Here is a 22062-nt window from a genome sequence, read left to right on the forward strand (position 1 = left end):
AGGGTCACTGCATACACCCTGTGGCTGACAAAGGTGCCCATGGAGGGGTGTGAGTGGGGCTCCGATCTAGCCAGCCCTCTGCCCAGAAGGCCATGGGCTCAGACTTGGGCTGATCAGTCTGGAGGAAGAGGGGCCCTTTCTCCTTGGTGGGCACAGATCATGCAAGTTTCACCTTATTAATGCAATGAAGAAAGAAAAAAATCTGCCATGAAAAATATTTTTCAAAAAGATTTCCTCAGACCCATGTGCTTTTTTTTTCTTGCTTTTATTATTTCCCAAAATTATTTTATCTTAAACGTATTTTATTCTTAAGTAGGTTTTTTACTTTTAAAAAATGTTTTACTTTTCTATCTACATTATAAATACTATCAGTCCAGAAACCACACTGAACATTTATCATACCACCCATCCCTGTGCATAATACAATCTTCTAACAAGTACAACAGATTCACCAGTGAGCCTTTGGTAAATTATCAGTGAATAAATGATTTACATCGCTGTCTGTGGTGGTGAGGTGTTGTGAAGTCTGCTTTTTCTGCCATTCTAAATATATCTTTTTTAATGCTGATCAGCTTGAACACTTTTTGGTTTTCATCATTTCCATCAAAAACCATAAAAATATTGTAAGCCTTCCCCCCTAATATTATTAAAAACTTTAATGTATCCTAGACAGCTAGCTTATCAATAATAGGAATCTAATTGGTAGTCAAGTATTTCCTATAATTTATTTTGAAAACCATTTGTAATTCTTAGAAAGTTTGAGCATTTGCTTGCATGTCCTTTTAAATTTCTAAAGATTTTCCTCAAAATGTGTTTTCTCCAAGAAAGAATGCAAGTGTTCCTTCCTTAATGCTTAACATAGCAGAATGCTACTAAGTTAACTTTATTTTCTTCAGATTTTAATTAGAAATTAGGTATATATTTCCATGGAAGAAAACTTAAATGCATAAAGGTATCAAATGTAGCATGAAGAAAATATATTAAAATTGTGTTTTCATGAGACAAGCACAAGTTCTTCCAAAAGGAAAAAATAAAATAAAATACAATAAAATAAAGAGCACAAAGCCATTTTCCCACAGACAAAAAAATAACAAACCTAGACAAACAACCACTGTCATCCGTGCACACGTGCTAAAGACTTTTTTACTTCAGATCCCACTTTTGCCAGAGAACTGAACCTTTTTATAATCAATATTTCTGCAGCGGTGTTCCATCTAAATGGTATTCTCTTTCTGTTGCTCAGCTAATTCTCTCAAAATCTGTAGCATAGAAACGATTTCAACTTCTCTTTTGTAATAAATTATTTGAGTGACATATGTTAAATATTTTCCGGGCCCTGGCTGGCGTAGCTCAGTGGATTGAGCATGGGCTGGGAACCAAAGTGTCCCAGGTTCGATTCCCAGCCAGGGTACATTCCTGGGTTGCAGGCCATAACCCCCAGCAACCACACATTGATGTTTCTCTCTCTCTCTCTCTCTCTCTCTCTCCCTCCCTCCCTTCTCTCTCTAAAATAAATAAATAAAATCTTTAAAAAAAAAATATTTTCCCAAAGAGCTATTTTTATAATTGCTGAATTGGCTTCTATAGAATATGTAGTTTAGGTTTGTAGATATCTGTAGTTTGTTAATATTAAAACAAGCATGGATTTGCTGTCGTTTGATTTGAAATATCTAAAATTTAATCATTTTATAGCATATATTTAGCTCATTAAAAATTCTTAGAGCACAAAGTGATTGCAGAGGGTATTCAAGTTTAGTTTGTAATTTGAATTTTATTTTAAATGAAGCTGTCATCTTTAGTTTGAAGACTTTCCTAACAGATGTTATCTTAATTGAATTTTGATATTTTTATTAAGTCAAGGTAAAGATCAAAGGTAAAGTTCTGTTGATCATATGTAAGATATGCATTTTAAAACCCTGTGAATTCCATACTTCTATTTAGATTTTGAATAACACAGCCAAATAATATAACCTTGCATAAGTTGATAACTTGATTTCTTAGAAGACTAACTCTCCCACTTCCTAACTTAGTCCTCTCTGTATAGCACTCAGGGGGCCTGCACAAGTATCCAAACACTTATAGTGCTGTACTTGATGGCCAAGATGGAGGTGTAGGTAGATACACTTTGCCTCCTTGCACAACCAAAAGAAGGACAACAACAAATTTAAAAACAAAAAACAACCAGAGCTGCCAGAAAATAGAACTATGTGGAAGTCCGACAACCAAGGAGTTAAAGAAGAAATGTTCATCCAAATTGGTAGGAGGCGCAGCCAGGGTAGAGAGGACTCACTGCAAGGCAGCGGCTGGAGAACTAGTGTAGGCAAGGCACAGCTGGTGGAATGGCAGTCCCACATTCGCGTCCAGATAAATCAGGAGGAACAACTGGGGAGCAAGACAGACCACACAACCCAGGGTACCAATGTAGGGAAAAGAAGGCCTCAAAACCTCTGACTGAAAAATGCTGTGTGGGTTGTGGCAGCAGGAGAAATTCCCAGCCTCACAGGAGAGTTCACTGGAGAGATCCACAGGGTCTTAGAATGTACACAAGCCCACCCACCTGGGAATCAGCACCAGAAGGGCCCCATTTGCTTGTGGGAAGTGGGGGAAGTTACTGAAAGCTGCTGAGAGCTCAGCATTGTTCCCCCTCGGACTCCTCCCCGACATACATTGCCACAACGCACCAACAGGGGTTGCCTCGCCCTGGTGAACACCTAAGGGTTCGCCCCTCACTATGTAACAGGTGCACCAAGACAAAAAAAAAGTATGGTCCAAATGAAAACAGATCAATGCTCAGGAAAAAATACAATTAATTGATGAAGAGATAACCAGCCTATCAGATGCAGAGGTCGAAACACTGGTAATCAGGGTGCTCACAGAATTGGTTGAGTATGGTCACAAAATGGAGGAAAACGTGAAGGTTATGAAGAGCAAAATAAAGGAAAGTGTATAGGAAACCAACAGTGATGAGAGGGAAACTGGGACTCAGATCAACAGTGTTGACCAGAAGGGAGAAACAAACATTCAACCAGAACATAATGAAGAAACAAGAACTCAAAAACAAAATTGAGGAGAGGTTTAGGAACCTCCAAGACATCTTTAAATGTTCCAACATCCAAATCATAAGGGTACCAGAAGGAGAAGAGGAAGAGCAAGAAATTGGAAACTTGTTTGAAAAAATAATGAAGGAGAACTTCTTCAATCTGCCAAAGGAAATAGACTTCCAGGAAGTCCAGGAAGCTCAGAGAGTCCCAAAGAAGTTGGACCCAAGGAAGCACACAACAAGGAACATTATTATTACATTATCCAAGATTAAAGATAAGGAGAGAATCCTAAAAGCAGCAAGAGAAAAGGAGACAGTTACCTACAAAGGAGTTCTCATATGACCATCATCTGATTTCTCCAAATAAATCTTACAGGCAAGAAGGGGCTGGAAAGAAGTATTCCAAGTCATTAAAGGAAGGACCTACATCCAAGATTACTCTATCCAGCAAAGCTTTCATTTAGAATGGAAGGGCAGATAAAGCATTTCCCAGATAAGGTCAAGTTAAAGGAGTTCATCATCCCCAAGCCCTTAATATATGAAAAGTTAAAGGGACTTACCTAAGAAAAAGAAGATGATCAAAACTATGAACAGTAAAATGACAAACTCACAACTATCAGCAGCTGAATCTGAAAAAAAAAAAATACTAAGCAAACAACTACAACAGGAACAGAATCACAGAAATAGAGATCATATGTGGGGTTATCAGTGGGGACGGGGAGAGGGGAGATTGGGGGAAAAGGTACAGGGAATAAGAAGCATAAATGGTAGGAACAAAATAGATGGGGAGGTTAAGAATAGTGTAGGAAATGGAGAAGCCAAAAAATGTTATATGTACAACCCATGAACATGAACTAAGGGGGCAGGGAATGCTGGTGTGAGGAGGGGTGCAGGCAGAGGGGAATAAAGGGGAGAAAAAAATGGGACAAGTGTAACAGCATAATCGATAAAATTTACTTTAAAAAATAGTGCTGTACTTGAGAAAATTGAGGTTTACATTTTGAATTCCATCCTTATGTTATATTTATGGTTCTGTCCACTTTGTGTTTAAAGGTAGACTTGATAATATCGATTTTTCTCTACAAGTGGACACTTTTCTAGTGTTGTTACATAAGAGCCCGCGATCTTTCCCAATTCATGCAGCGCCAGCCCTTTCTCATTATGTAAAAAGTACAGCTGTAGGTGCTTTTTTTCTGCCACAGGGGAAAACCTGTCCTTAGGGAGCCAAGAGGCTTGCTTCATGAACGATGTATGTGTGATTATGCTGGATCGAATCACACAGGTCTGGGTGTAACAGGTAAATTTGCTTCCTTTGATGGTTTCATAACAGATGCTTCTCTTTTCTTTTTGTCTCTGGCAGTTACCCCGCTGTTTGTGAATTCTTACAGCACAATAACTTGTTATCTATACTCCGAGCCCATGAAGCCCAGGATGCAGGGTGAGCAGTTCTGTGGGTTTATGAAAACCATACATTGTCCCTTTGTCACAGCTCCCTCACTGCTTAGGCTGTGGAGGTTCCCTTTGCCAGGCTCTTTCCCTGAAGGAATTCAACCTTAAAATTGTCTTTTGATGACAGAGGTGGTCAGGGTTCTGGGGACTGAGTGACTACAGATATGTGTGATGTCCCCTTTCGAGTTCTTCCCTTTTTCGCTTGAACAGGTAAAATTGTCAGCTGGCTTTCTGAAACACTGGAAGGGCATCTCCTCCTGTTTCAATTGTTGCTCTTATCACTGCCCCTGAAGTGTGTAAATCACCAGCCTTGACTGGCAATGTGAATGAGAATTACACATAAATATTTAACAGATATTACATGTTGTACTTTTGTTTAAAGAATATCATTCCTGATCCCTGTAGAGTTTTAATGGACCAAAATAGAGACATTTAAATGGTGGGGAAAATTTTACATTCTAACTGATAAATATACAACATGGTTTTGTAATATCTGGTAAACTTTAAAATGTAGACCAATTTTAAGGGTTTAGAAAACTGAGAAATACTAGATATTCACTTTGGTGGTGCATTAAATCAGTGTTATGGAGAAATAGGTACAATTAAGTTGAAGTTTGGAAGTCCATTATCCTTCTAGGTAGGCCCCACTGAAAACACTGTTTTCCTTCAAACGCTTAAACTCATCCCTTCATGTTCTGAATTTTCTGAAACAGAGGAACAGTTACTTTATAACCTGTGTGCTAAAATGGGAGTGCAGATAACTGCCTTCTAAAGTCAGCCCGTGTCTGCGATGATCCTGAATCGAGGCAGATCCTATGTTCCTTTCAAAGTTAGCTGTTTTTCTTCTCTTTTTTTATTGAATTTATTGAGGTGATTCTGCTTCAGGTATAAACGCATCCAATATTATGTGCCCACTGCTGTCGTTGCCAGTGTTTGGAGTGACCTGTTGGTATGCCTGGCCACGTGGATCCTCCACCAGTTGTTTTCGCTTCTCCGGCAGTGGTGTCACCGTGCCTTTTTGGCTGACTGTCCCAGCTGTGAATTTGAGGCAGATTTATCTTTAATCTCTCTGTGAACCTGAAATCATCTGCTTATTTGAAAACATGTTAAGTGCATCAGTTAAAATCAACAACTCTTTAAAATGAGCAGTTGATTGATTCATTGGGGACAATTGATATTATGTCATCCATTCTCTTTATTTTTATTTGTTGTCAAGTAGGTATAGCCAGCCATGGTTTATGAAGTCAAGGTACTAGGATTAAGAGTGTTTCTATCTTTCTCATTCTGTTTACCCCCAAGAAAACTCAGTCCCCTAAGCAGAATAAATATTTCTAAAATGTAAACCAAAAGTAATTTTATTTTATTTTTAATAGTTCATTTTTATGGTATTATTCCATCACCATTTATCCCTCTTACACCCTCCTCTACGTCCACCCACTCCCTCCTCCCAAACCAAAAGTAATTTTAGACTGAAATAAAGAGTAATAAGCATTTATTTGAGCAAAAGGAGCTACAGCCCTGGAGACACAGATTCAGGTAGCAACCTAAATTGTGTTCCACTGAGAAAATGGGGTGGCCTTCTTTTATAGCAAAATTACCTACCCAGGTTCTCAATTAGGTCTGTTTTATGTAAATGAGGTATTGAAATTGTGCAGTTCAGATTGGATAGGGGAGGTCTCAGTCCTTGGTAAAGACAAAATCAGGTTTTCCTTGCAATTGTCGACACAGATGTCATAAACAAGCAAAGCGCAGCTTGGGAAGCCAAGAGTTCCATCTGAGAATCTTCCCGGTATCTGTGAGAAGTCTCTGTCAGCAAATGACCAGTAGGATCTTATTATTCATAAAATTTGGGCCCTCAGTTGACCATGGGGAATCCATCTCAGCAGATAAACTCCTTCTCGGTATTCACATCAAATTAATCTTCTCAAGGTCCACAAGAATATTTCAAAAGATTTTTAAGGGAATATTTTCTTCTGGGAAAAGTAGTATCCAAGATGTTTGTAAAATTATAAATTTTAAGGTGGCCAATTATCTATCTTAAGGTACTATTTGAAGCACATCTAGAACCTGGCTAAGTTAGGCATGCCAGAAATAACTGACACCGAGTACCAGGAATGATAACATTTTGTTACGTGCTATAGAGGAATGTTTCTAAACTGATATTCCTGAAATCTATAACATAGAAGTCATGAAATACATTTTAACCTTGGTGGCAAAAGCCAGTCTCCTGGATCTTCTGGTTATTTAAAGACTAGAGTTTTATTTTTGTCTTAGTAGAAGAAAAAGAAACTGAATTTTTGCTCTGTTTCCAAAGATCTTGCAGATGTTCTGTTTCATTACTGATTGGCTAAATATCGCCCTGCTGAAACAATAATCTTTGGCCTGCAGATACCACAAGAAATTGATAATAAATAAACTCTAAAGTAGAAACAGTTTCAATTCATAAAATCCATAAATTTAATCCATAAAATTCAAACTTTATTTGAAAAGCAAATTACTTAGTCTAGGCAAAAAGGGGAAATATAACTGTAACAACACACTAGATAAATAATCAGCCTGCTTATTAGTGGGAAAGATTTATATATTGCTTTGCTTATTTAGTTTTCTTATGTCGAAAATACTGGCAAGCTTGTGAAAAAACTGGTAGGTAGAGAACAAAAAGTAACTTCTGTCTAGACTTAGGAAAAACCTGTTTGGACATTTTACATATGATTGCATGTTTTTATTGGCATCTCTGAAGTGAACTGATGCCCTTGTATAACAGACTTTACAGAGGAAATTTTGTTTACTATTATGTAATCAAATTCTATCTGAACAATAAAACTGAATTTTAATTTTGTATTTCTGAATTGATAATTCCATATCACCGTTTTTTCCTGTGAGCCATGCTTGAACTTGTACTTCCTGTTTTTAGGTATCGCATGTACAGGAAGAGCCAAACAACAGGCTTCCCTTCTCTAATTACGATTTTCTCCGCACCAAATTACTTAGATGTGTACAATAACAAAGGTGAGTTGTTTTAAATCTCTTGCGGACTTCCGTAATATGTGTAATAATTTTAAGCTTTTTAATTTTAGTTTGGTTTTAGTTAATAGTTTAACCATTTTTCCTTTACTTTTTCATTTATTGTTTTGATGCAAATTTTTTATCTCCAGAGGTGAAGATTCAGTTGGTGAGGCCCAGATTCACTTATGTTTTACCTCTTCTCCAGGCACTTCTAAGGTATAGCGGGGTCAACAGCTACTGCTCTGGTAAATTATAGGGCTTTAAAAGAATTTATAATTAGCAGTAATCCAAAATCATGTCCCTTAAGAAGGATGTGGATTTAAATAAGAGTAGTGTGATCGTGCATGTAAAGAATCAAGAAAAAATAAGCATAAATGATCTATGGCTTGAAATTCAGATTCAAATTGTATATTGAGAACCTACCATGAGTCAGATCCTATGCTAGGAAAGTAATTATTCATTTTTTTAATTATATAAAACTTCAAAGTAGGTATCACCAGCTTCTCCACCCCACTCCCTTTTATTATGCACAGTGAGTGTCTGGGTGCTGGTGTTGCCCAGGGTCACTCAGTTCAGCAGTGATGAGCTGGGCTCCAGCCCAGGTCTTCTGGTTTGGCAGTCTGCACTTCCTCTCTGAAATGCCACACCTGTGTGCATGAATGAGACCAGGAAACAAGAGGGTATTATTTACTGACTGCAAGGAAGAAAGGAGGGGCAAGGGCCACATAACCCTCTTTCATCAAGGTAATCTCTTCATTCAGAAATGTTGAGAAGTGTCACAGGTATGGCGGAAAGGGTGATAAAATGTGAAAAGCCATTAACTCTAGCTGGCATTGATCTGGATAATACTCAGGTGGCATATCTGAGTGTGGCTCTCTGCGATTAAGAAAAATGGAGACAGCAAGAGAAGAAGCAATTAAATGTTTGTGAAGTGAGATATAACCCAGGAGAAGCAGAAAAAGGCAGCCTCACTTCTGAACCAGTCAGAACTTCTAGAAGGAGCCATTCCCATGCCTGAGTGAGTTGTGACAGGTGCTTCCTGTCACCAGCTGGAGTCCAGATGCCTGAGGGGGGCCTTAGCCACTTTGATAACTAAGCGCCTGCTCTGTGTCCTCAGCCCTTACGAATAGGTAGTTGTCTTTGTTTTTGTCTCGTACTCCCCATTCCCTGTGGGAAGTAGGCCTCCCTGTTTGCCTGTGCCCTGATTACCTGCTTAGCACTTCCTACCTCCTCCTGCTCAGGGCTGGCCCCTGGCCCCCATACCTTCACGGCCTGTCAGGGATCCTGCTCCAAAAGGGCAAACTGCATGTTATTACAGTGCTGCCACATACCTTCCTGATCCTTGCCTCTCCCTAGACGCCTCTGCTGTGTCCTACAGAGAGAGCTTGACTCTCACCTTCTCCCACGTAGCCCAGAGAGTAACTAACCCCTGCTGGACAGAGTGTGCTGCAGCCAAGCAATCCCTTCCTCAGCTGTGTTTATCAGTGACATGCAGTTTCTGTCACAACCATGAATGATGCTGGGGGCGAGGGACAGATGTCCCCCCTTTCTAGTTGCCCAGTTCCTACAACAGAGACACTACCATAGTACTCTGTGGCAAGAAGCATGCAAAGTAAAAGAGAACATGTTCTCAGCATGCCAAGGGCTTATAAGCCAGGTGACAAAGTAAGACATTTGGGTGATTGAATAAAAATATAAAGCACTATTAGATTAAGTATAAAGTAAGAGAGCCAAATGCTAAGTACATTCAACAAGGGGTAATTCTCTAGAATTGTCAGAAAAGACCTTTTTAAGGTAAAAAATGATCTGTGTACTAACAGAAGGAATTCATCTACCCCACATTAACAGAGCTAATCACTAGACACTGAGAATTGCAGCGGCCAAAGATTGGCCGTGTTATTGATCAGTGGTGCTATCCAAGAGAACAGAAAGCTAATGCTCTAAACACCTGACCCCTGGATAGTATGGAGGTTACAGATTACAGAGGACACAATCACAATGCTCTGTGATTTGGGGGTTCAGAGTCATACTGGAAGCTTATTGGTTGGAGGCGAGGAAAGGGTAATAAATCATTTTTTCAGGGCTCGATGGGTCTTTTCCGGGGTCCAGTCTCGGGAATGTGGCCAGTGGGTTGTTCCACCTTAGAGCTCAGGAGCTGAAAATTTGACTGAGGTCAAAATTTTATCTTTAGCCTGCCAGAGGTCCAGATCTTGTGACCACCAGTCAGATCCCAGCTACTGTCCTCAGAGGTTGTTGATTATCCTGGGGAAAGGCTAGTCTCTGAGGGGTATGTGTATATAGAGAGCGATGGGATTTCTAGAGTTTCGATACAAAGCTAAATTTAATCAAAGTCATAAGGACCCTCAGTTTCAGTTCCTTCTCTTTTCCCTCAAGACATTAACAAAAAAATTAACATTTGTTTAGAAAGAGGAAAAATATAAAGCCAAGTCTAGTGTTTTTTAAACTTTTTTTAAGCAGCAACCATTTTTCCCCAAATTCTCAATCTTGAAGGCTTTTGTATAAAACCAATAAGCACGAATTCCCTTTGACAGGGTGAGGATTCCTTGTCTTGGACCAGAGAGTCCCCTCATGGTGCCCCCAGCGAGTGCAATACCTCGGGAGGTCCCCTTGCCTGTCACGTCCCGCCTCAACCCTGTTATTTACCAAAAGTACATAAAATGTGGCCACTGAGGTTTTTATTGTTTTATGTTACTAAAGAAACTTTTTTTTCTATTAAACCTGGTGAAGGGAATGCCCAAACAAGTAATTTTCTTGACGGAGGTCAATGACTAAGTAACACGTACTATACTTAACAGGTGTTTTAACAACTGAAAAGTCAGTTAAAAAAAGTAGAAGAAAATTGGGAATTTAGTTCATAAGAACAGACTTAGATCCTATCCTTTCCTTTCTTTCATCATCATGCTAGGTATTCTAGTTTTGCTTGAGACCAATAGCTATTTACCACATAAGCTGTACGTTGCTTCTATGGCTCTGATTTAACAAGGTAAGAAATGAAGAAAGGAACAGCCCTCGGTGCATTGCCAGCTGTGCAGTTCTGGAGGTCTCTCACTGTATCCTCCTGCCTTCCGGGTAGGTTGCAGTCTTTCAGAAAGTGGACAGAAGCATTTCATTTGGGGAACTTTTTCATAAAAGAAAAAATTCTCCTCAGGGGAAAAAATAAACTGATAAGAAGAAAGATATATTCTTCAGTTTGAGCATAATTTCAAAACGCTTTTGTGTGAAGTTTCAGAAACACTCACTTTAAAGCTGATGTGCTAACACTGTATAGTTTGTGGGAGTGGGACCAGTTCATCACTGTGGGAATGAGGATTACTGTTTTGAATAAAATAAACATTAACAGGAGTTTTAAAGTTCAGGGCAACAAAACTGGGTTGCAAGCACCTTCAAAACACAGTTAATGGAAAGATAGCAGTGGGAAGTCTGTGAGTCATTTGATTCTTAGATGTAGATGATCATAGAGGCCTCTGGAATTATAACCTAATAGTTACAGTATGATTTTATTTTTTTCCCTGTTTTTTTTTTAAGATTTTGTTTATTTTTAGAGAGGGGGGAAGGGAGGGAGAAAGGGGGGAGTGAAACATCAGTGCGTGGCTGCCTTTTATGAATGTGTGACCCCCCCCACCACCCCCCCAGCCACTGGGGACCTGGCCCGCAACCCAGCCATTTGCTCTGACTGGGAACAGAACTGGCAACACTTTGGTTTGCAGACCCGCACTCAATCCACGAGCTACACCAGTCCGGGCATGATTTGATTTTTAAAGTTTCTGTAAGTTAACTAATAGCCCTCTAGCAAAACAAAGGGATGTGAATAATGGGTGCATTCTGCCATCTTAAAACCAATAATAATTGTGTGATCAGCTTCATGTTTAAATGTCCAATAGCTCTGATTTGTTGCTCATATTTGCTGACAATTTAAAGCCAGCTTCCAGAAAGTTTTTACTGTAAGTGTCCCATCCATGGGTGTGGCCCACACTAATTCACACAGTTCGCATCCTTCCCACCCATCTCCTTCTCACCCATCTCCCTGTTCCTGACTCCTCACTCTGACAACTCCTGCTTACTCCTGCAAGGTTCCAGGACAGAGGATAAGATTTGAATCGCAGCTCCACCATTAAACAACTAAGTCATCCAGTTTTATTGGCATACAGTGACATCTCTGTGAAATGAGAAAAGAAATTGTCAATAATAGGTGAAACTGCCTTGAAAATAATGGTGTGCAGTACTAAAATATCATCATTGCTATTGCTACCAGTTTGGGTCATTCAGGCCCCCGCTGTGGGGACCTGGTCTCCAGGAAGGACCCTCTGGCCTTCTAAGGGTTCTTTCTTCATTTGGTGTCGCTGAGCCAAAGAGTGTTCAGTAGCACAGGCTGTATTCGATAGCCAGAGGTTGGAGGAGTGGGAGTCAAAGTCACAGATCAACTTCTCATTCTAGAAACGTCGAGGAGGACTTTTAAGGGGACAATATATAATGAGGGGGAAGCATACACATTAGTTTTGGGGGAATGAGCTGGTATCTTCCCAGAATTAGGGTCCCACCCCTTCCTGCCCTTAGTGGTCCACTTAGATGTGTCAGGGCACCCAAGGGTGAGTCAGTTAGCATGCTAATGTATTATAAACGAGGCATAATAAGATTCAGGGTATATGGAGTTCAGGGTCTCCTGGAGGTCAGATTCAGTGCCATCTTGGTTCACACTGGCTCTGGTCAGTTTTGTAATTCTGTCCCTCTTCCATCCTTTGTGTTTCTCCTGTAACTGAAATATAAAGATAAGTACACGTGGTTTTAAACAGCCTGAGGCCTACAGCCATGGTGACACTCCTATGCCACGTGTCAGTGTGGCGTGTCACAGGAGCTCCTAGCAGAATATTCCTCCCGCTCACCCTCTGAGTTATCATTTCACTCTGTGGGCTGAGCTACCGTTATGACCAGTCTCTCTGCTTCTCTCTGGCTAATTTACTTCAGCCAGATTATTCTGTTCACAGCCCTGAACAGCTTTTGACTTTCTCTTTTCCACGCCTTGGCCCACACACTGTTTCCATCTGGAGTGCTCGTCTCACTCTTCTCCCCCAGCCTAAAAGGGCAGACCCGCCTCAGTCTGTGCCGCCACAGAGACCTCTGATGGTCCTTCCATGAATGCCTGCAGTACCAGTCATTGCCCTTGGGCTTATCATTTAATTTTTTCTATTAGCTTTTCCTACAGTTAACATTCCTATAAATTCCTAATCAGATTAAAACTCATTTGAAGCAGGGGCTTTTTGATACACATGGTAAATCCAAGTAGCATGCTTTAAACATGGTAGTCAGTCAGTACAGGCATTGATGGAAGCATTTTCTTTCTGGAAAGTGATAGCAAGACAGTGCCCCACAGTGCTCTATCAGTACTGATTCACAGAGCTTTACCTCACTTGAAATTACTGCCGTAACCAGGGAAGATACCCTTTCCAAACTGGAGTTAAACATTGGCAGAGCAATTTGCACATTTAAATTGTTTTTATCCTGTGAACCTGTAGCCCTGAGGGAAAAACCATTTCATAATTACCAAAATATGCCAAACAGAAAATTCAGTAATGAAACATTTCTTCTCCCCTCTCCTTCTTTCCCACCTTCTCTGTCTTAATAATTTTCTACCTGGAAAGGTGACTTTTAACCTGATCCACTCACCAGTGGGACCCACCTTTATTGAAAACTTGCTGTCTACCCAGCACCATGTTAGGTGCTGGGGGTGTGAAATAAACACGACAGACACAGCCTTTCTGGCTGGGATTTATAATGCGGTATGGGATAGATGTCAAGTAAATAATTCCACCAATAATTATTTAAATATATTTGGGAATACTCCAATGAAAAGAGTGGTATGAAGTGAGGGTAGAAATTAGTGTTTAGGGACAAAAAGAAGTTTAACTGAGGAAGTATCACTTAAGCAATGGTAAAGTAAAATCTTTCAGCATCGAGAAATACAGTGACAAAGCTGCATTCTGCTTTAAACTGTAGTTTGGCTGAAAACTGTAATGACCCTCCTAGAAAGTGTGTTTTAAACCTTGATGTAAATAGTTAAACCCTTTTTTTTCTGTGATATACCCTGTGCGTCAAGGAAATCTAAAGTAAGTTGTAGCCAGTTCCTATGCGGTTCCAGTTTGCTGTAGTTCAGAGTTGTCGTGTGGGTTGCTGAGTGGATGGGTGAGCAGACATACAACAGACGCAGAGAAAACACACACCTGGGCTATAACTCAGTTCCAGGAGAAGGCACTGATAGTAAAACTAAGTAATTTAGTCAGTTTATTAAATGAAGTATATTTTGGATTTTAGAGGAAAATCTAAATGGCAAACAAATTGATTTAGCGATCATAACCAAAGATTAAAAGGACAGTAAAGAAAAAATCAGTATAAAGGTAGGTTAAGGAAGAGAGAGGAGGTAGAAAATCAGGTTCCAAGGATGGACAGGAAGAACATTATTTGCTAAAATTCTGAGATACGAATGTCTACCCTTTTTGATAGGGAAAAAATGTATTTTGATGTTTTAGACTTCTACACTTGGCAACATGATAGAATTACTTATCAAAAGCATTTTAGTCTTATCAAAACCTGACATTTTCAAATATTTTTAAACATCCTCAAATATTTTCTAATCGAAAAGTGGGTGCTTCAGGAAAATACCATTTATAAACAGAAAGATAATTTATTGCTTGACAGGAAGATACCGTTGGAAGGGAGGATTGCATTGCTGGTAGAGTGAACTAAGGTAACAGCCTTCTTGGCAGTCATGATGTAAACACGGAGGAGCAAATGCAGCATGTCTGCGGTCAGCTGGCTTCATAATGATCTTTACACCTAGGAAAATCTACCAAGAAATGGTATAGAGTATAAGAACTTATGAAGGAGCAAAGCAGCAACTATGAATAAAACTCTTAGTCTTTACCTTTTTATCAATATGAGGTGGTAGAAAAGAAATTTATGTAAACATGTAAGACTAAAGAGAACTTGAGATTAGGAAACTTGGATTAGTTTTCAGAGAAATCCCCTCTGAGATGAATGGATAAAATTAATTGCAGAGAGGCATCAGTGGCATCTTATTTCACTGCCTTTTGTATTCAGGACTCTTCCCTATGTGGCATTGATCTGTAGTTGTAATTTCCTACACCATTGTCACTGTCATCGTTAGCTTGAGTGATGTAGCTTGGTATATATTTTTTAAAGTCTTAGGTTGATAATAATATGTTCAGTAAATGTAAATGCAGGGTGGAGCAGAAGTAGATTTCAGTTGTTCATATGGAAAATAATACAATAGTAAACAGTGTTTCACGTACTCAAAGCTACGAATCTACTTTTGCTCCACCCTGTATTGTCCTTTAGTTGGGATAGCATGTTATACAAATGTTATTTATTTTGTTCCTATAAATAACACATAACAATAACAATAATAACTAACTATTGAGCACTTAGGATTATCAGACATTACTCTGTGTTTCCATAAATAAGTGCATTTTATCTATCAAAAATTGTATGAATGACATTATAGTCTTGATTTTATTGATGAAAAACTGGGGCACAAAGGGGTCACGTACTTTCCCCAAGGTTCACACAAGCTAGTGAGGTGGGAATTATAAAATGGCAAACTATTAAAAATAAGTAGCCCTCCTTTCTTGTCCTAGCTGGTATGGTTCAGTGGATTGAGTGCCAGCCTGCAAACCAAAGCATCATCAGTTTGATTCCCAGTCAGGGCATATGCCTGGGTTATGGGCCAGGTCTCCAGTAGCGGGCACATGAGAGGCAACCACACACTGATGTTTTTCTCTCTCTCGTTCTCCCTCCCTTCCCCTCTTTCTAAAAATAAATAAATAAAATCATTAAAAAATAAGTAGCCCTTCCTTCCTGAGGAATTTGAAACTGAGTTATGGTATTTTACATTGTTCAGGTGCCAAATATTTTATCTGATTGTATATATTGTGCATATTAATCACATATTTTATTTGATCTTCTTCAAAAATGACCGGACAGGTATTATTATCCCTGTTTTACAAGTTTAGAAGGTAAAACTCAAATAAGGAGAAATATTTGCCCAAGTTCACATAGTTACTGACAGAACCAATATTATTTTTACTTTTATCTATTTTGGAGACACTTTTAGAATTTTAAAACAGAGTTTAGCCTCTGAAGTGACATATTACCTTTGTCCTAAATTCCCTCATGCTCCCCTCAGACTTCTCTTTATATGAGGTTAGTTACATTTTTAGTGTCCTGACAAGTTCTGTGTTTCATATTTTTGAATTTTTTTTTGCTTCCCTCTTCTTTGCCTGCTTGCCTTCTTTCTTTCCTTCCTATCTTTCTTTGTCTTGTCCTTCCTTTCTCTATTTCCCATCCTTAGATCATCTCCTCACCCAACACTGCTGAATGGTAACCATGTGCCAGATATGGTACAAAGCCCTATGAGAGAACAATAGAAAGACATCTGTACCTTCTTCATCTCTTCCACCATCTTCCTACCACTTTACCAAAAGTTCTATATTTCAGTAATGACCTGGTTCAGAATTGACTAACGTACTAATAAGAGAAGCATGTAACACATGCACACACAATCATCATATGGGCTCATATTATTTTATAAATATATCTGGCACTGTCTCTTTTATTCATGTAAGATAATATTAACCAAATTTTATGTAGGAAACTTGTAACAAAGTTAAAGAAGGTGTCAATATTAGTGGTGCTGTGAAGCATAGGTATGCAAGGTAAGGGGATTGGGGTGATGGCTAGATGTAGACATAAAAGAATGATATATGGTAACGTGTGCATCTTGATAAATACAAAATCAGTAGCTTCAAGGGAATTAGATATGCCTACTGTCTGTGTCCATTAATAAAATAGTTCATGTGGGTTGAAATCCAGTCTTTACATGGAAGTTACTGAGAATAGGTTGTAAGGCATTATGTTAAGTGCTGAATCATTGAGACATTAAATTTCTTAATAAACCCATACTGAAGAATATCATTACGACAGAATCACCTGAAAATTGAAGACATAAAATCCATCTTCATAAATGACACGAGCTATAGAGAAAAAGTGAGTTATAAGTGTAGTCCTTATCAAATACCTCCTCGTGAGTCAGTAAGTTTTGCTTAACCTACATATCTAATAATCGTTTAAAAAGGATACTTTTGAAAACATACTTTGCCTGGCAAGGAAAGGACATTCACAGGGCAGGAATAAACGAAAGGAAACAAGAGTTAAAAGTCAGATTTTGAAATGGAAGGAATCTTAAAGGTTTTGTTCATAGATGATATAATATGTACTATAAAGACTGTGTATGTGTGTAAAAATATGTATATATTCTCACATAATCTTAAGTAAAAGTTTTACCCTAAAAGATCATTTTTAGGAGAAAACATAGATATTCTTTTTAAGAAATGATAGCACCTCGCCCAGAATCAAAGCCCTTCCTTGCAGTGTACCAACATGACCCTCAGTTCTTGCCAAAATGCATTATGGATACATAGGTCCTACCTCAAACGCTTACCTACCAAGTGATCATCCCTCCTCCTGTGATGGTAGGTTTTGCCAAAGAACACACTGAGGCTAGTTTCTCTGCTAGGGTATTTGCAGGTCAAAGAATTGAAAAGAAAAAGCATATGGGTCTATTAAGCATTTTTTCTGTTTTTGCATAGACTATAATGATTTAGGAGTGCCCCCATTTGCTTTTCTCTCATCTGAGTATATTTTCTGACCTGGTGCCCCATCTTTTGAAGATGGGAATGGATGGTCAGTTAGAACTAAGGAGATAAAAAATGTTAGTAGAAGGGCAAGAAAAGGAATAAAATTTGTCATTTCAATTCTTTTGACTTCTCCTCTCCCCTATTTTAAAACAGCTGTGGAGTGTTGAGAATGCCTGAGGTATGTTGGGTGTGTTATAGTTAATAAAGGCTTTCAGAAAAGGAGCTTTGTGTTCCCCTTGACATCCGACTGGAATGTGCTGAGCTCGTGATTTGGGGAGCTAGTCAGTGCATCTTGCTAGCAATATTTTGACAGCTTCCCTTAAATTAGAAGCTTTCTTTGGGTCTTTCTATGTTTGTCACCTATTGCCCTGTCACCAGCTTCCCTGATGATAGCAACTGTAAAGAAAATGTTGAGAAATGTTATTAACTTCTTATGAAATGTGGGGTTGTGTGTCCATTAAAATTTCCAATTTTAAAGTAGGCAAGTCCCCTTTAACTTATGTATTTAGATGTGACCCAACCATTAGTGCATGGCTCAGTAGACTGAGGAATGGAATCAGATCTAGCTTCTGTTCCTTGGGTGTCACTACATCCTGGGCCCTCCTTGTGTCATTAGAAACAATGGAGGTTCAGTGGCCCTTCCCTGTTCCCAAGTAGGACCAGGCCCTTGGTCACTGATTTTGTATCTTCTACATAAGCATGTCTGACATGCTTGCAAAAGGTCCTACAGGTACAATAAGATGATTGGACTGAGTAAAGGCATAACTTTGAGACCATAATTTTGGTCTCAGAGAAAAATTAGCACTCAGGCCTCCAGATTCATGAGGATTAGTATTCTTTTCATTATACCACATTTTCTTCTGAAAATTTGTTCTTTATGCCTGCACATACAACAGAAGACGGCACAGAAACAAACTGTTTCTGTGCCATCTAGTCTGCTCTAAATTATGATTACTAATGTGAGGTCTGAATACATGTCACAGTCCCTCTCCGGGCCTCTGACACAATCGTTAAATGACACTGGGTCATGTGGATAGAGTTCCTTGATAGGGGACTTTGTTCCTTTTTCCTCTCTCTGTTTCTCAGACAAGGTCTCAGGAGGTGGTCTCTAGTGATTCTTGAAGTACAACCATCTGTATTATTTATATTGCACTGGAGATCAATGTCTTGCAAGTACTTCAGAGAAGAGCACGTTGTTAGGGCTCCAGTGGAGGGTTGTGATCCCAGTGACGGTCAAAGGCAGGTGGCCGGGGCGCAAGATGTGGGAGGGGACAGATGAAATGTTACCTGTGAATTTTGTGGCTGTAGATACTTGGAACTGTTTTGGTTTAATTTTTTTCATCTATTTTTGTAACATATTTGTTATACAAAACATCAAAATTCATGAGCAACTTATCAGTTAGGTTATTTGAGAAGTATTTTTGCAGGAATATTTTATGTTGCTGAAGAAAAAAGAATGCGTATTGTTACAGTTGTATTTTTAAGCTATAGTAAAATAGTAAAAAAAAATTCTATTAATACCCTCTAAAATTACTGAGAATATTAACCAGTCATTACACTAACAATGAGGTCTTATTCCAGAGTTCATCAATGGCATCAGATCTAGAAGAAATCATAAGTTATTTAGACAAGTCCACATAGTTGGATGAGGTCATTGAGATCTAGAGACATTTAGTGACCATGGGTCTCATGAGTGACTAATGACAGATCCATTTAGCAGTCCCAGTACTTGGCCTTCCAGTCCAGTGCTCTTTTTAGAAAAAGAATAAATGTAGAGGGAGAATCTGTGTCCAAAATTTGGTAGGCATTGAATGATTTATGTCATTAGGGCAGAAGTATCATGGAATGCTGGAAAGATAAGGGACTTTAGATTCCGGCCCACACTGACGTTTGCTGCTTCTCAAGCATGACCTTGGGCAAATAACCTCTCTGTTTGCTTATTTTTAAATGTAAATTATAAGAACCACTTTTGAGGGATATTGTGAAGATATGTGATTGTTTGTAGAGGACCAAACATAGTGCCTGGTATATAGCAGATGCTTAGTAAATGTAGCTGTTGTTAAAATTTATTATTTCTGCTGTTAATGAAAATAAAATCTGACACAGTATTGGCTTTATTAGTAGGCATTCAGATAAACTGTATTGAGCAATGTCAAATGAATAAATGCTTTATCTCACCAGCTGCCAAACAAGCATTTTAGCTGCTGCACAACCCTTACCTTCACTTGTGAATTTGTGTCCTATTTTATTTGTCTCAAATTTGTATGTTGGCAAAAGCTAAAATGTCTTTAATTATGAATATCATATTGAAAGTTAAATTAGTATAACAGCTAGGGCTAGAATTCATACAAATTTATGAGAGACAAAAGGGAAAGGTGGAAAGGCAATGAATTTGGTGTCAGTAAAAGCTGAGTTTAAATATGAGTAAGATCAGCTCTGGCTGGTGTGGCTCAGTGGATTGAGTGCTGGCCTACAAGCTAATGGGTTGCAGGTTCAATTCCCAGTCAGGGCACGTGCTTGGGTTGTATGCCAGGTCCCCAGTAGTGGGTGTGTGAGAGGTAACCGCACATTGATGTTTCTCTCCCTCTCTTTCTCCCTTCTTTCCACCCCTCTCTAAAACTAAACAAATAATCTTTTAAATAAATAAATAGAAGTGAGATTTTCTAGTTGCATGGTCGCATGGCCTTGAGCAAGTCACTTCACTTCTCAGCCTCAGTCCCTCAGTCTGTAACATAAGGGCAGTCACACCTGCTTCTCAGATTTGTAGGGAGGATTAAATTACTTATTATATAAAGCCTCTCCCGTTCCTGCAGGGCATTACAACACTTAATTTCCTTCCTTTTGCTCCACTAACCTTATGCTAATAAAAACTGGGAGAAACTTAGACAACAAATTACTCTTCAGAAAGACCCGTTAGAATGGTAAACCGTGTTTGGAAGGTCTGAGGCGTCACTCCTGCTGTGAACATGCTGCAGACCTTCCAGAGCAGCGCAGGCCTTTTACCATGGAGCCGGTGCTGGGCGGCACTTAGCAAAGGTGGGAAGTTCTTTACCTCTCCCATCTGGTGGATGAGAAGCACTGGTACAGTCGCTTGCCATGTTGTTTTCACCTTACATGTTTTAATACAATGTGAGTGTGTCCTTAGGCCAAATGACATATGGCATAAGTGTGAAGGAGAATGGGTTTACAGAAATCCATGCAGAACTCAGAACTCCATGGGAAGAAGAGAATGACTCCCTTTAGGTCAGTGTTAACTGCACTGTCTGCAGTTCTTGTCCCCAAGGTGTCTGTAATTCTGTTTCCTACAATTCCCCATCGGTCAGGCAGAAACATGATTCAAAGCAAAGACCTGATTTTTCTGCAAGCTGCTAAAACCCTCAACATATTTTTAGTCTGTAATACAATATATGTAGTATCCAAATCCTAGAAAACTATGTACCCTCTCCATATTCTGCACTGATCAAACCTGCCAAGAAGATTAAATTAGTCCCGGACCACAGCTGAACTGCAGCATTGCCATGGTGGCATGTTGCCAGAATAGGGCTGAGCAGGATGAGGAAGATACTCAGGAAACCATCTCATATGAGAAAGGGTCAAACAGGGGGCTTGGGAGACAGGAGATAGGGCATAGGTCTGCCCCAGGGTGACTGTTATCAGGAGACCTCCCGCCCAAGGCTGACCCTCAGCTGCAAGGATTACCTGGCCCTGGTGTTCCATGCACAGTGGCACCCAGTTGCCTCTGTGGCCTTAGAAACCTCAAGGGCAGGATTTCAGGTGGCCCAGATTGGGGCCAGGCCATTGGTAGAGGCAAACATCTCTGGAGAGGCTCGTCAGCCTTGCACAACGATGTTTGGGGCAGGGAAATCTGGGGGCCTTCGTGCCCTGTAGGAGCAGCATCCCTGACTTCTCCATTAGATGCCAGAAACTACCAAAAAGTCTGAGATGCTTTTGGGAGGGTTACAAACTACCCTGGATGAAAACCTCTGCTCTAAGGAAAATGAGCATCATCATGTTAAAAACAAATTTCCACCAACACCACAAGGAAGGAATCCACCATGAGAGGCAGCAGAAACAGCAGGCCGGACATTTCAGATGTTGAAATTATCAGAATATAAAATAACTTTTATATGTCTAAGGAAATAAAAGATTCTTAAAAATATAAAAAAGGGGATTAGGAAGAATTTTACTGAAAACCATTGTAGGGGAAAGGAACTACCCTGAGCATCATGCTGAAATGGTGGTATGTGCCCCACAAAGAAATGGAAAATCCGCCGTAAGTTCTTGTCCTTAAAGAAAGAGAGGGGCTTTGGGCATCTGCATACGCACATAGGATAGCTGTGGCCAAAACTGAGTGATAAATGCAGTAGAGGAGTGTAAGTCAAGGGCTTTTGGAATTCACCAGAAGAATTCAGAAAATACTTCACTGAGGGGATAGTGTTGGGACCAGACACCGAAGAATGGGAAGAATTTGGATATTCAGAGGTTTCTGAGAAAATATTCCATGTGGAAGAGCAAATGTAGGGTTATGACACAATGTTATGTTCAGATATCATTAAGAAGTGATATTAGTACAGATCTTAATATAAAAGCTCAAACCCAGTAAACTTTCAGTTGCTTTTCAAAAATAGATTTTAAGGGCTACCTTTGTTTTGTTATTTGTAACCACTTGCTACAACATGCCCTTATATAAAAGTTGGTCTAAAAATTAAAAAGTAATGAAATAATTTTTCTGTATTTCAGATCCCTAAACAAAAGCAGGAAAAAAAAATCTTGTGACATTATCTAGGATGTGTTCAATAATCTCCACTAATAAAATGCTGGTTATGCCATGATAGGGTA

The 22062-nt window shown here is 39.3% G+C and overlaps 1 protein-coding gene across 2 annotated transcripts in view; it reads left to right on the top strand.

Annotated features, from left to right (window-relative positions):
• Positions 1-22062, top strand: part of PPP3CA (protein phosphatase 3 catalytic subunit alpha) — a 312840-nt gene that overhangs the window by 251165 nt on the left and 39613 nt on the right. For both annotated transcript variants that reach the window (XM_028506578.2, XM_028506579.2), the window contains exons 7-8: positions 4401-4478; positions 7404-7498. In XM_028506578.2, the coding sequence (XP_028362379.1) occupies positions 4401-4478; positions 7404-7498 (173 nt within the window). The remainder of the gene's footprint in view (positions 1-4400; positions 4479-7403; positions 7499-22062) is intronic.

This window comes from Phyllostomus discolor, chromosome 1 (assembly GCF_004126475.2).
Source record: "Phyllostomus discolor isolate MPI-MPIP mPhyDis1 chromosome 1, mPhyDis1.pri.v3, whole genome shotgun sequence".
Lineage (NCBI taxonomy): Eukaryota > Metazoa > Chordata > Mammalia > Chiroptera > Phyllostomidae > Phyllostomus > Phyllostomus discolor.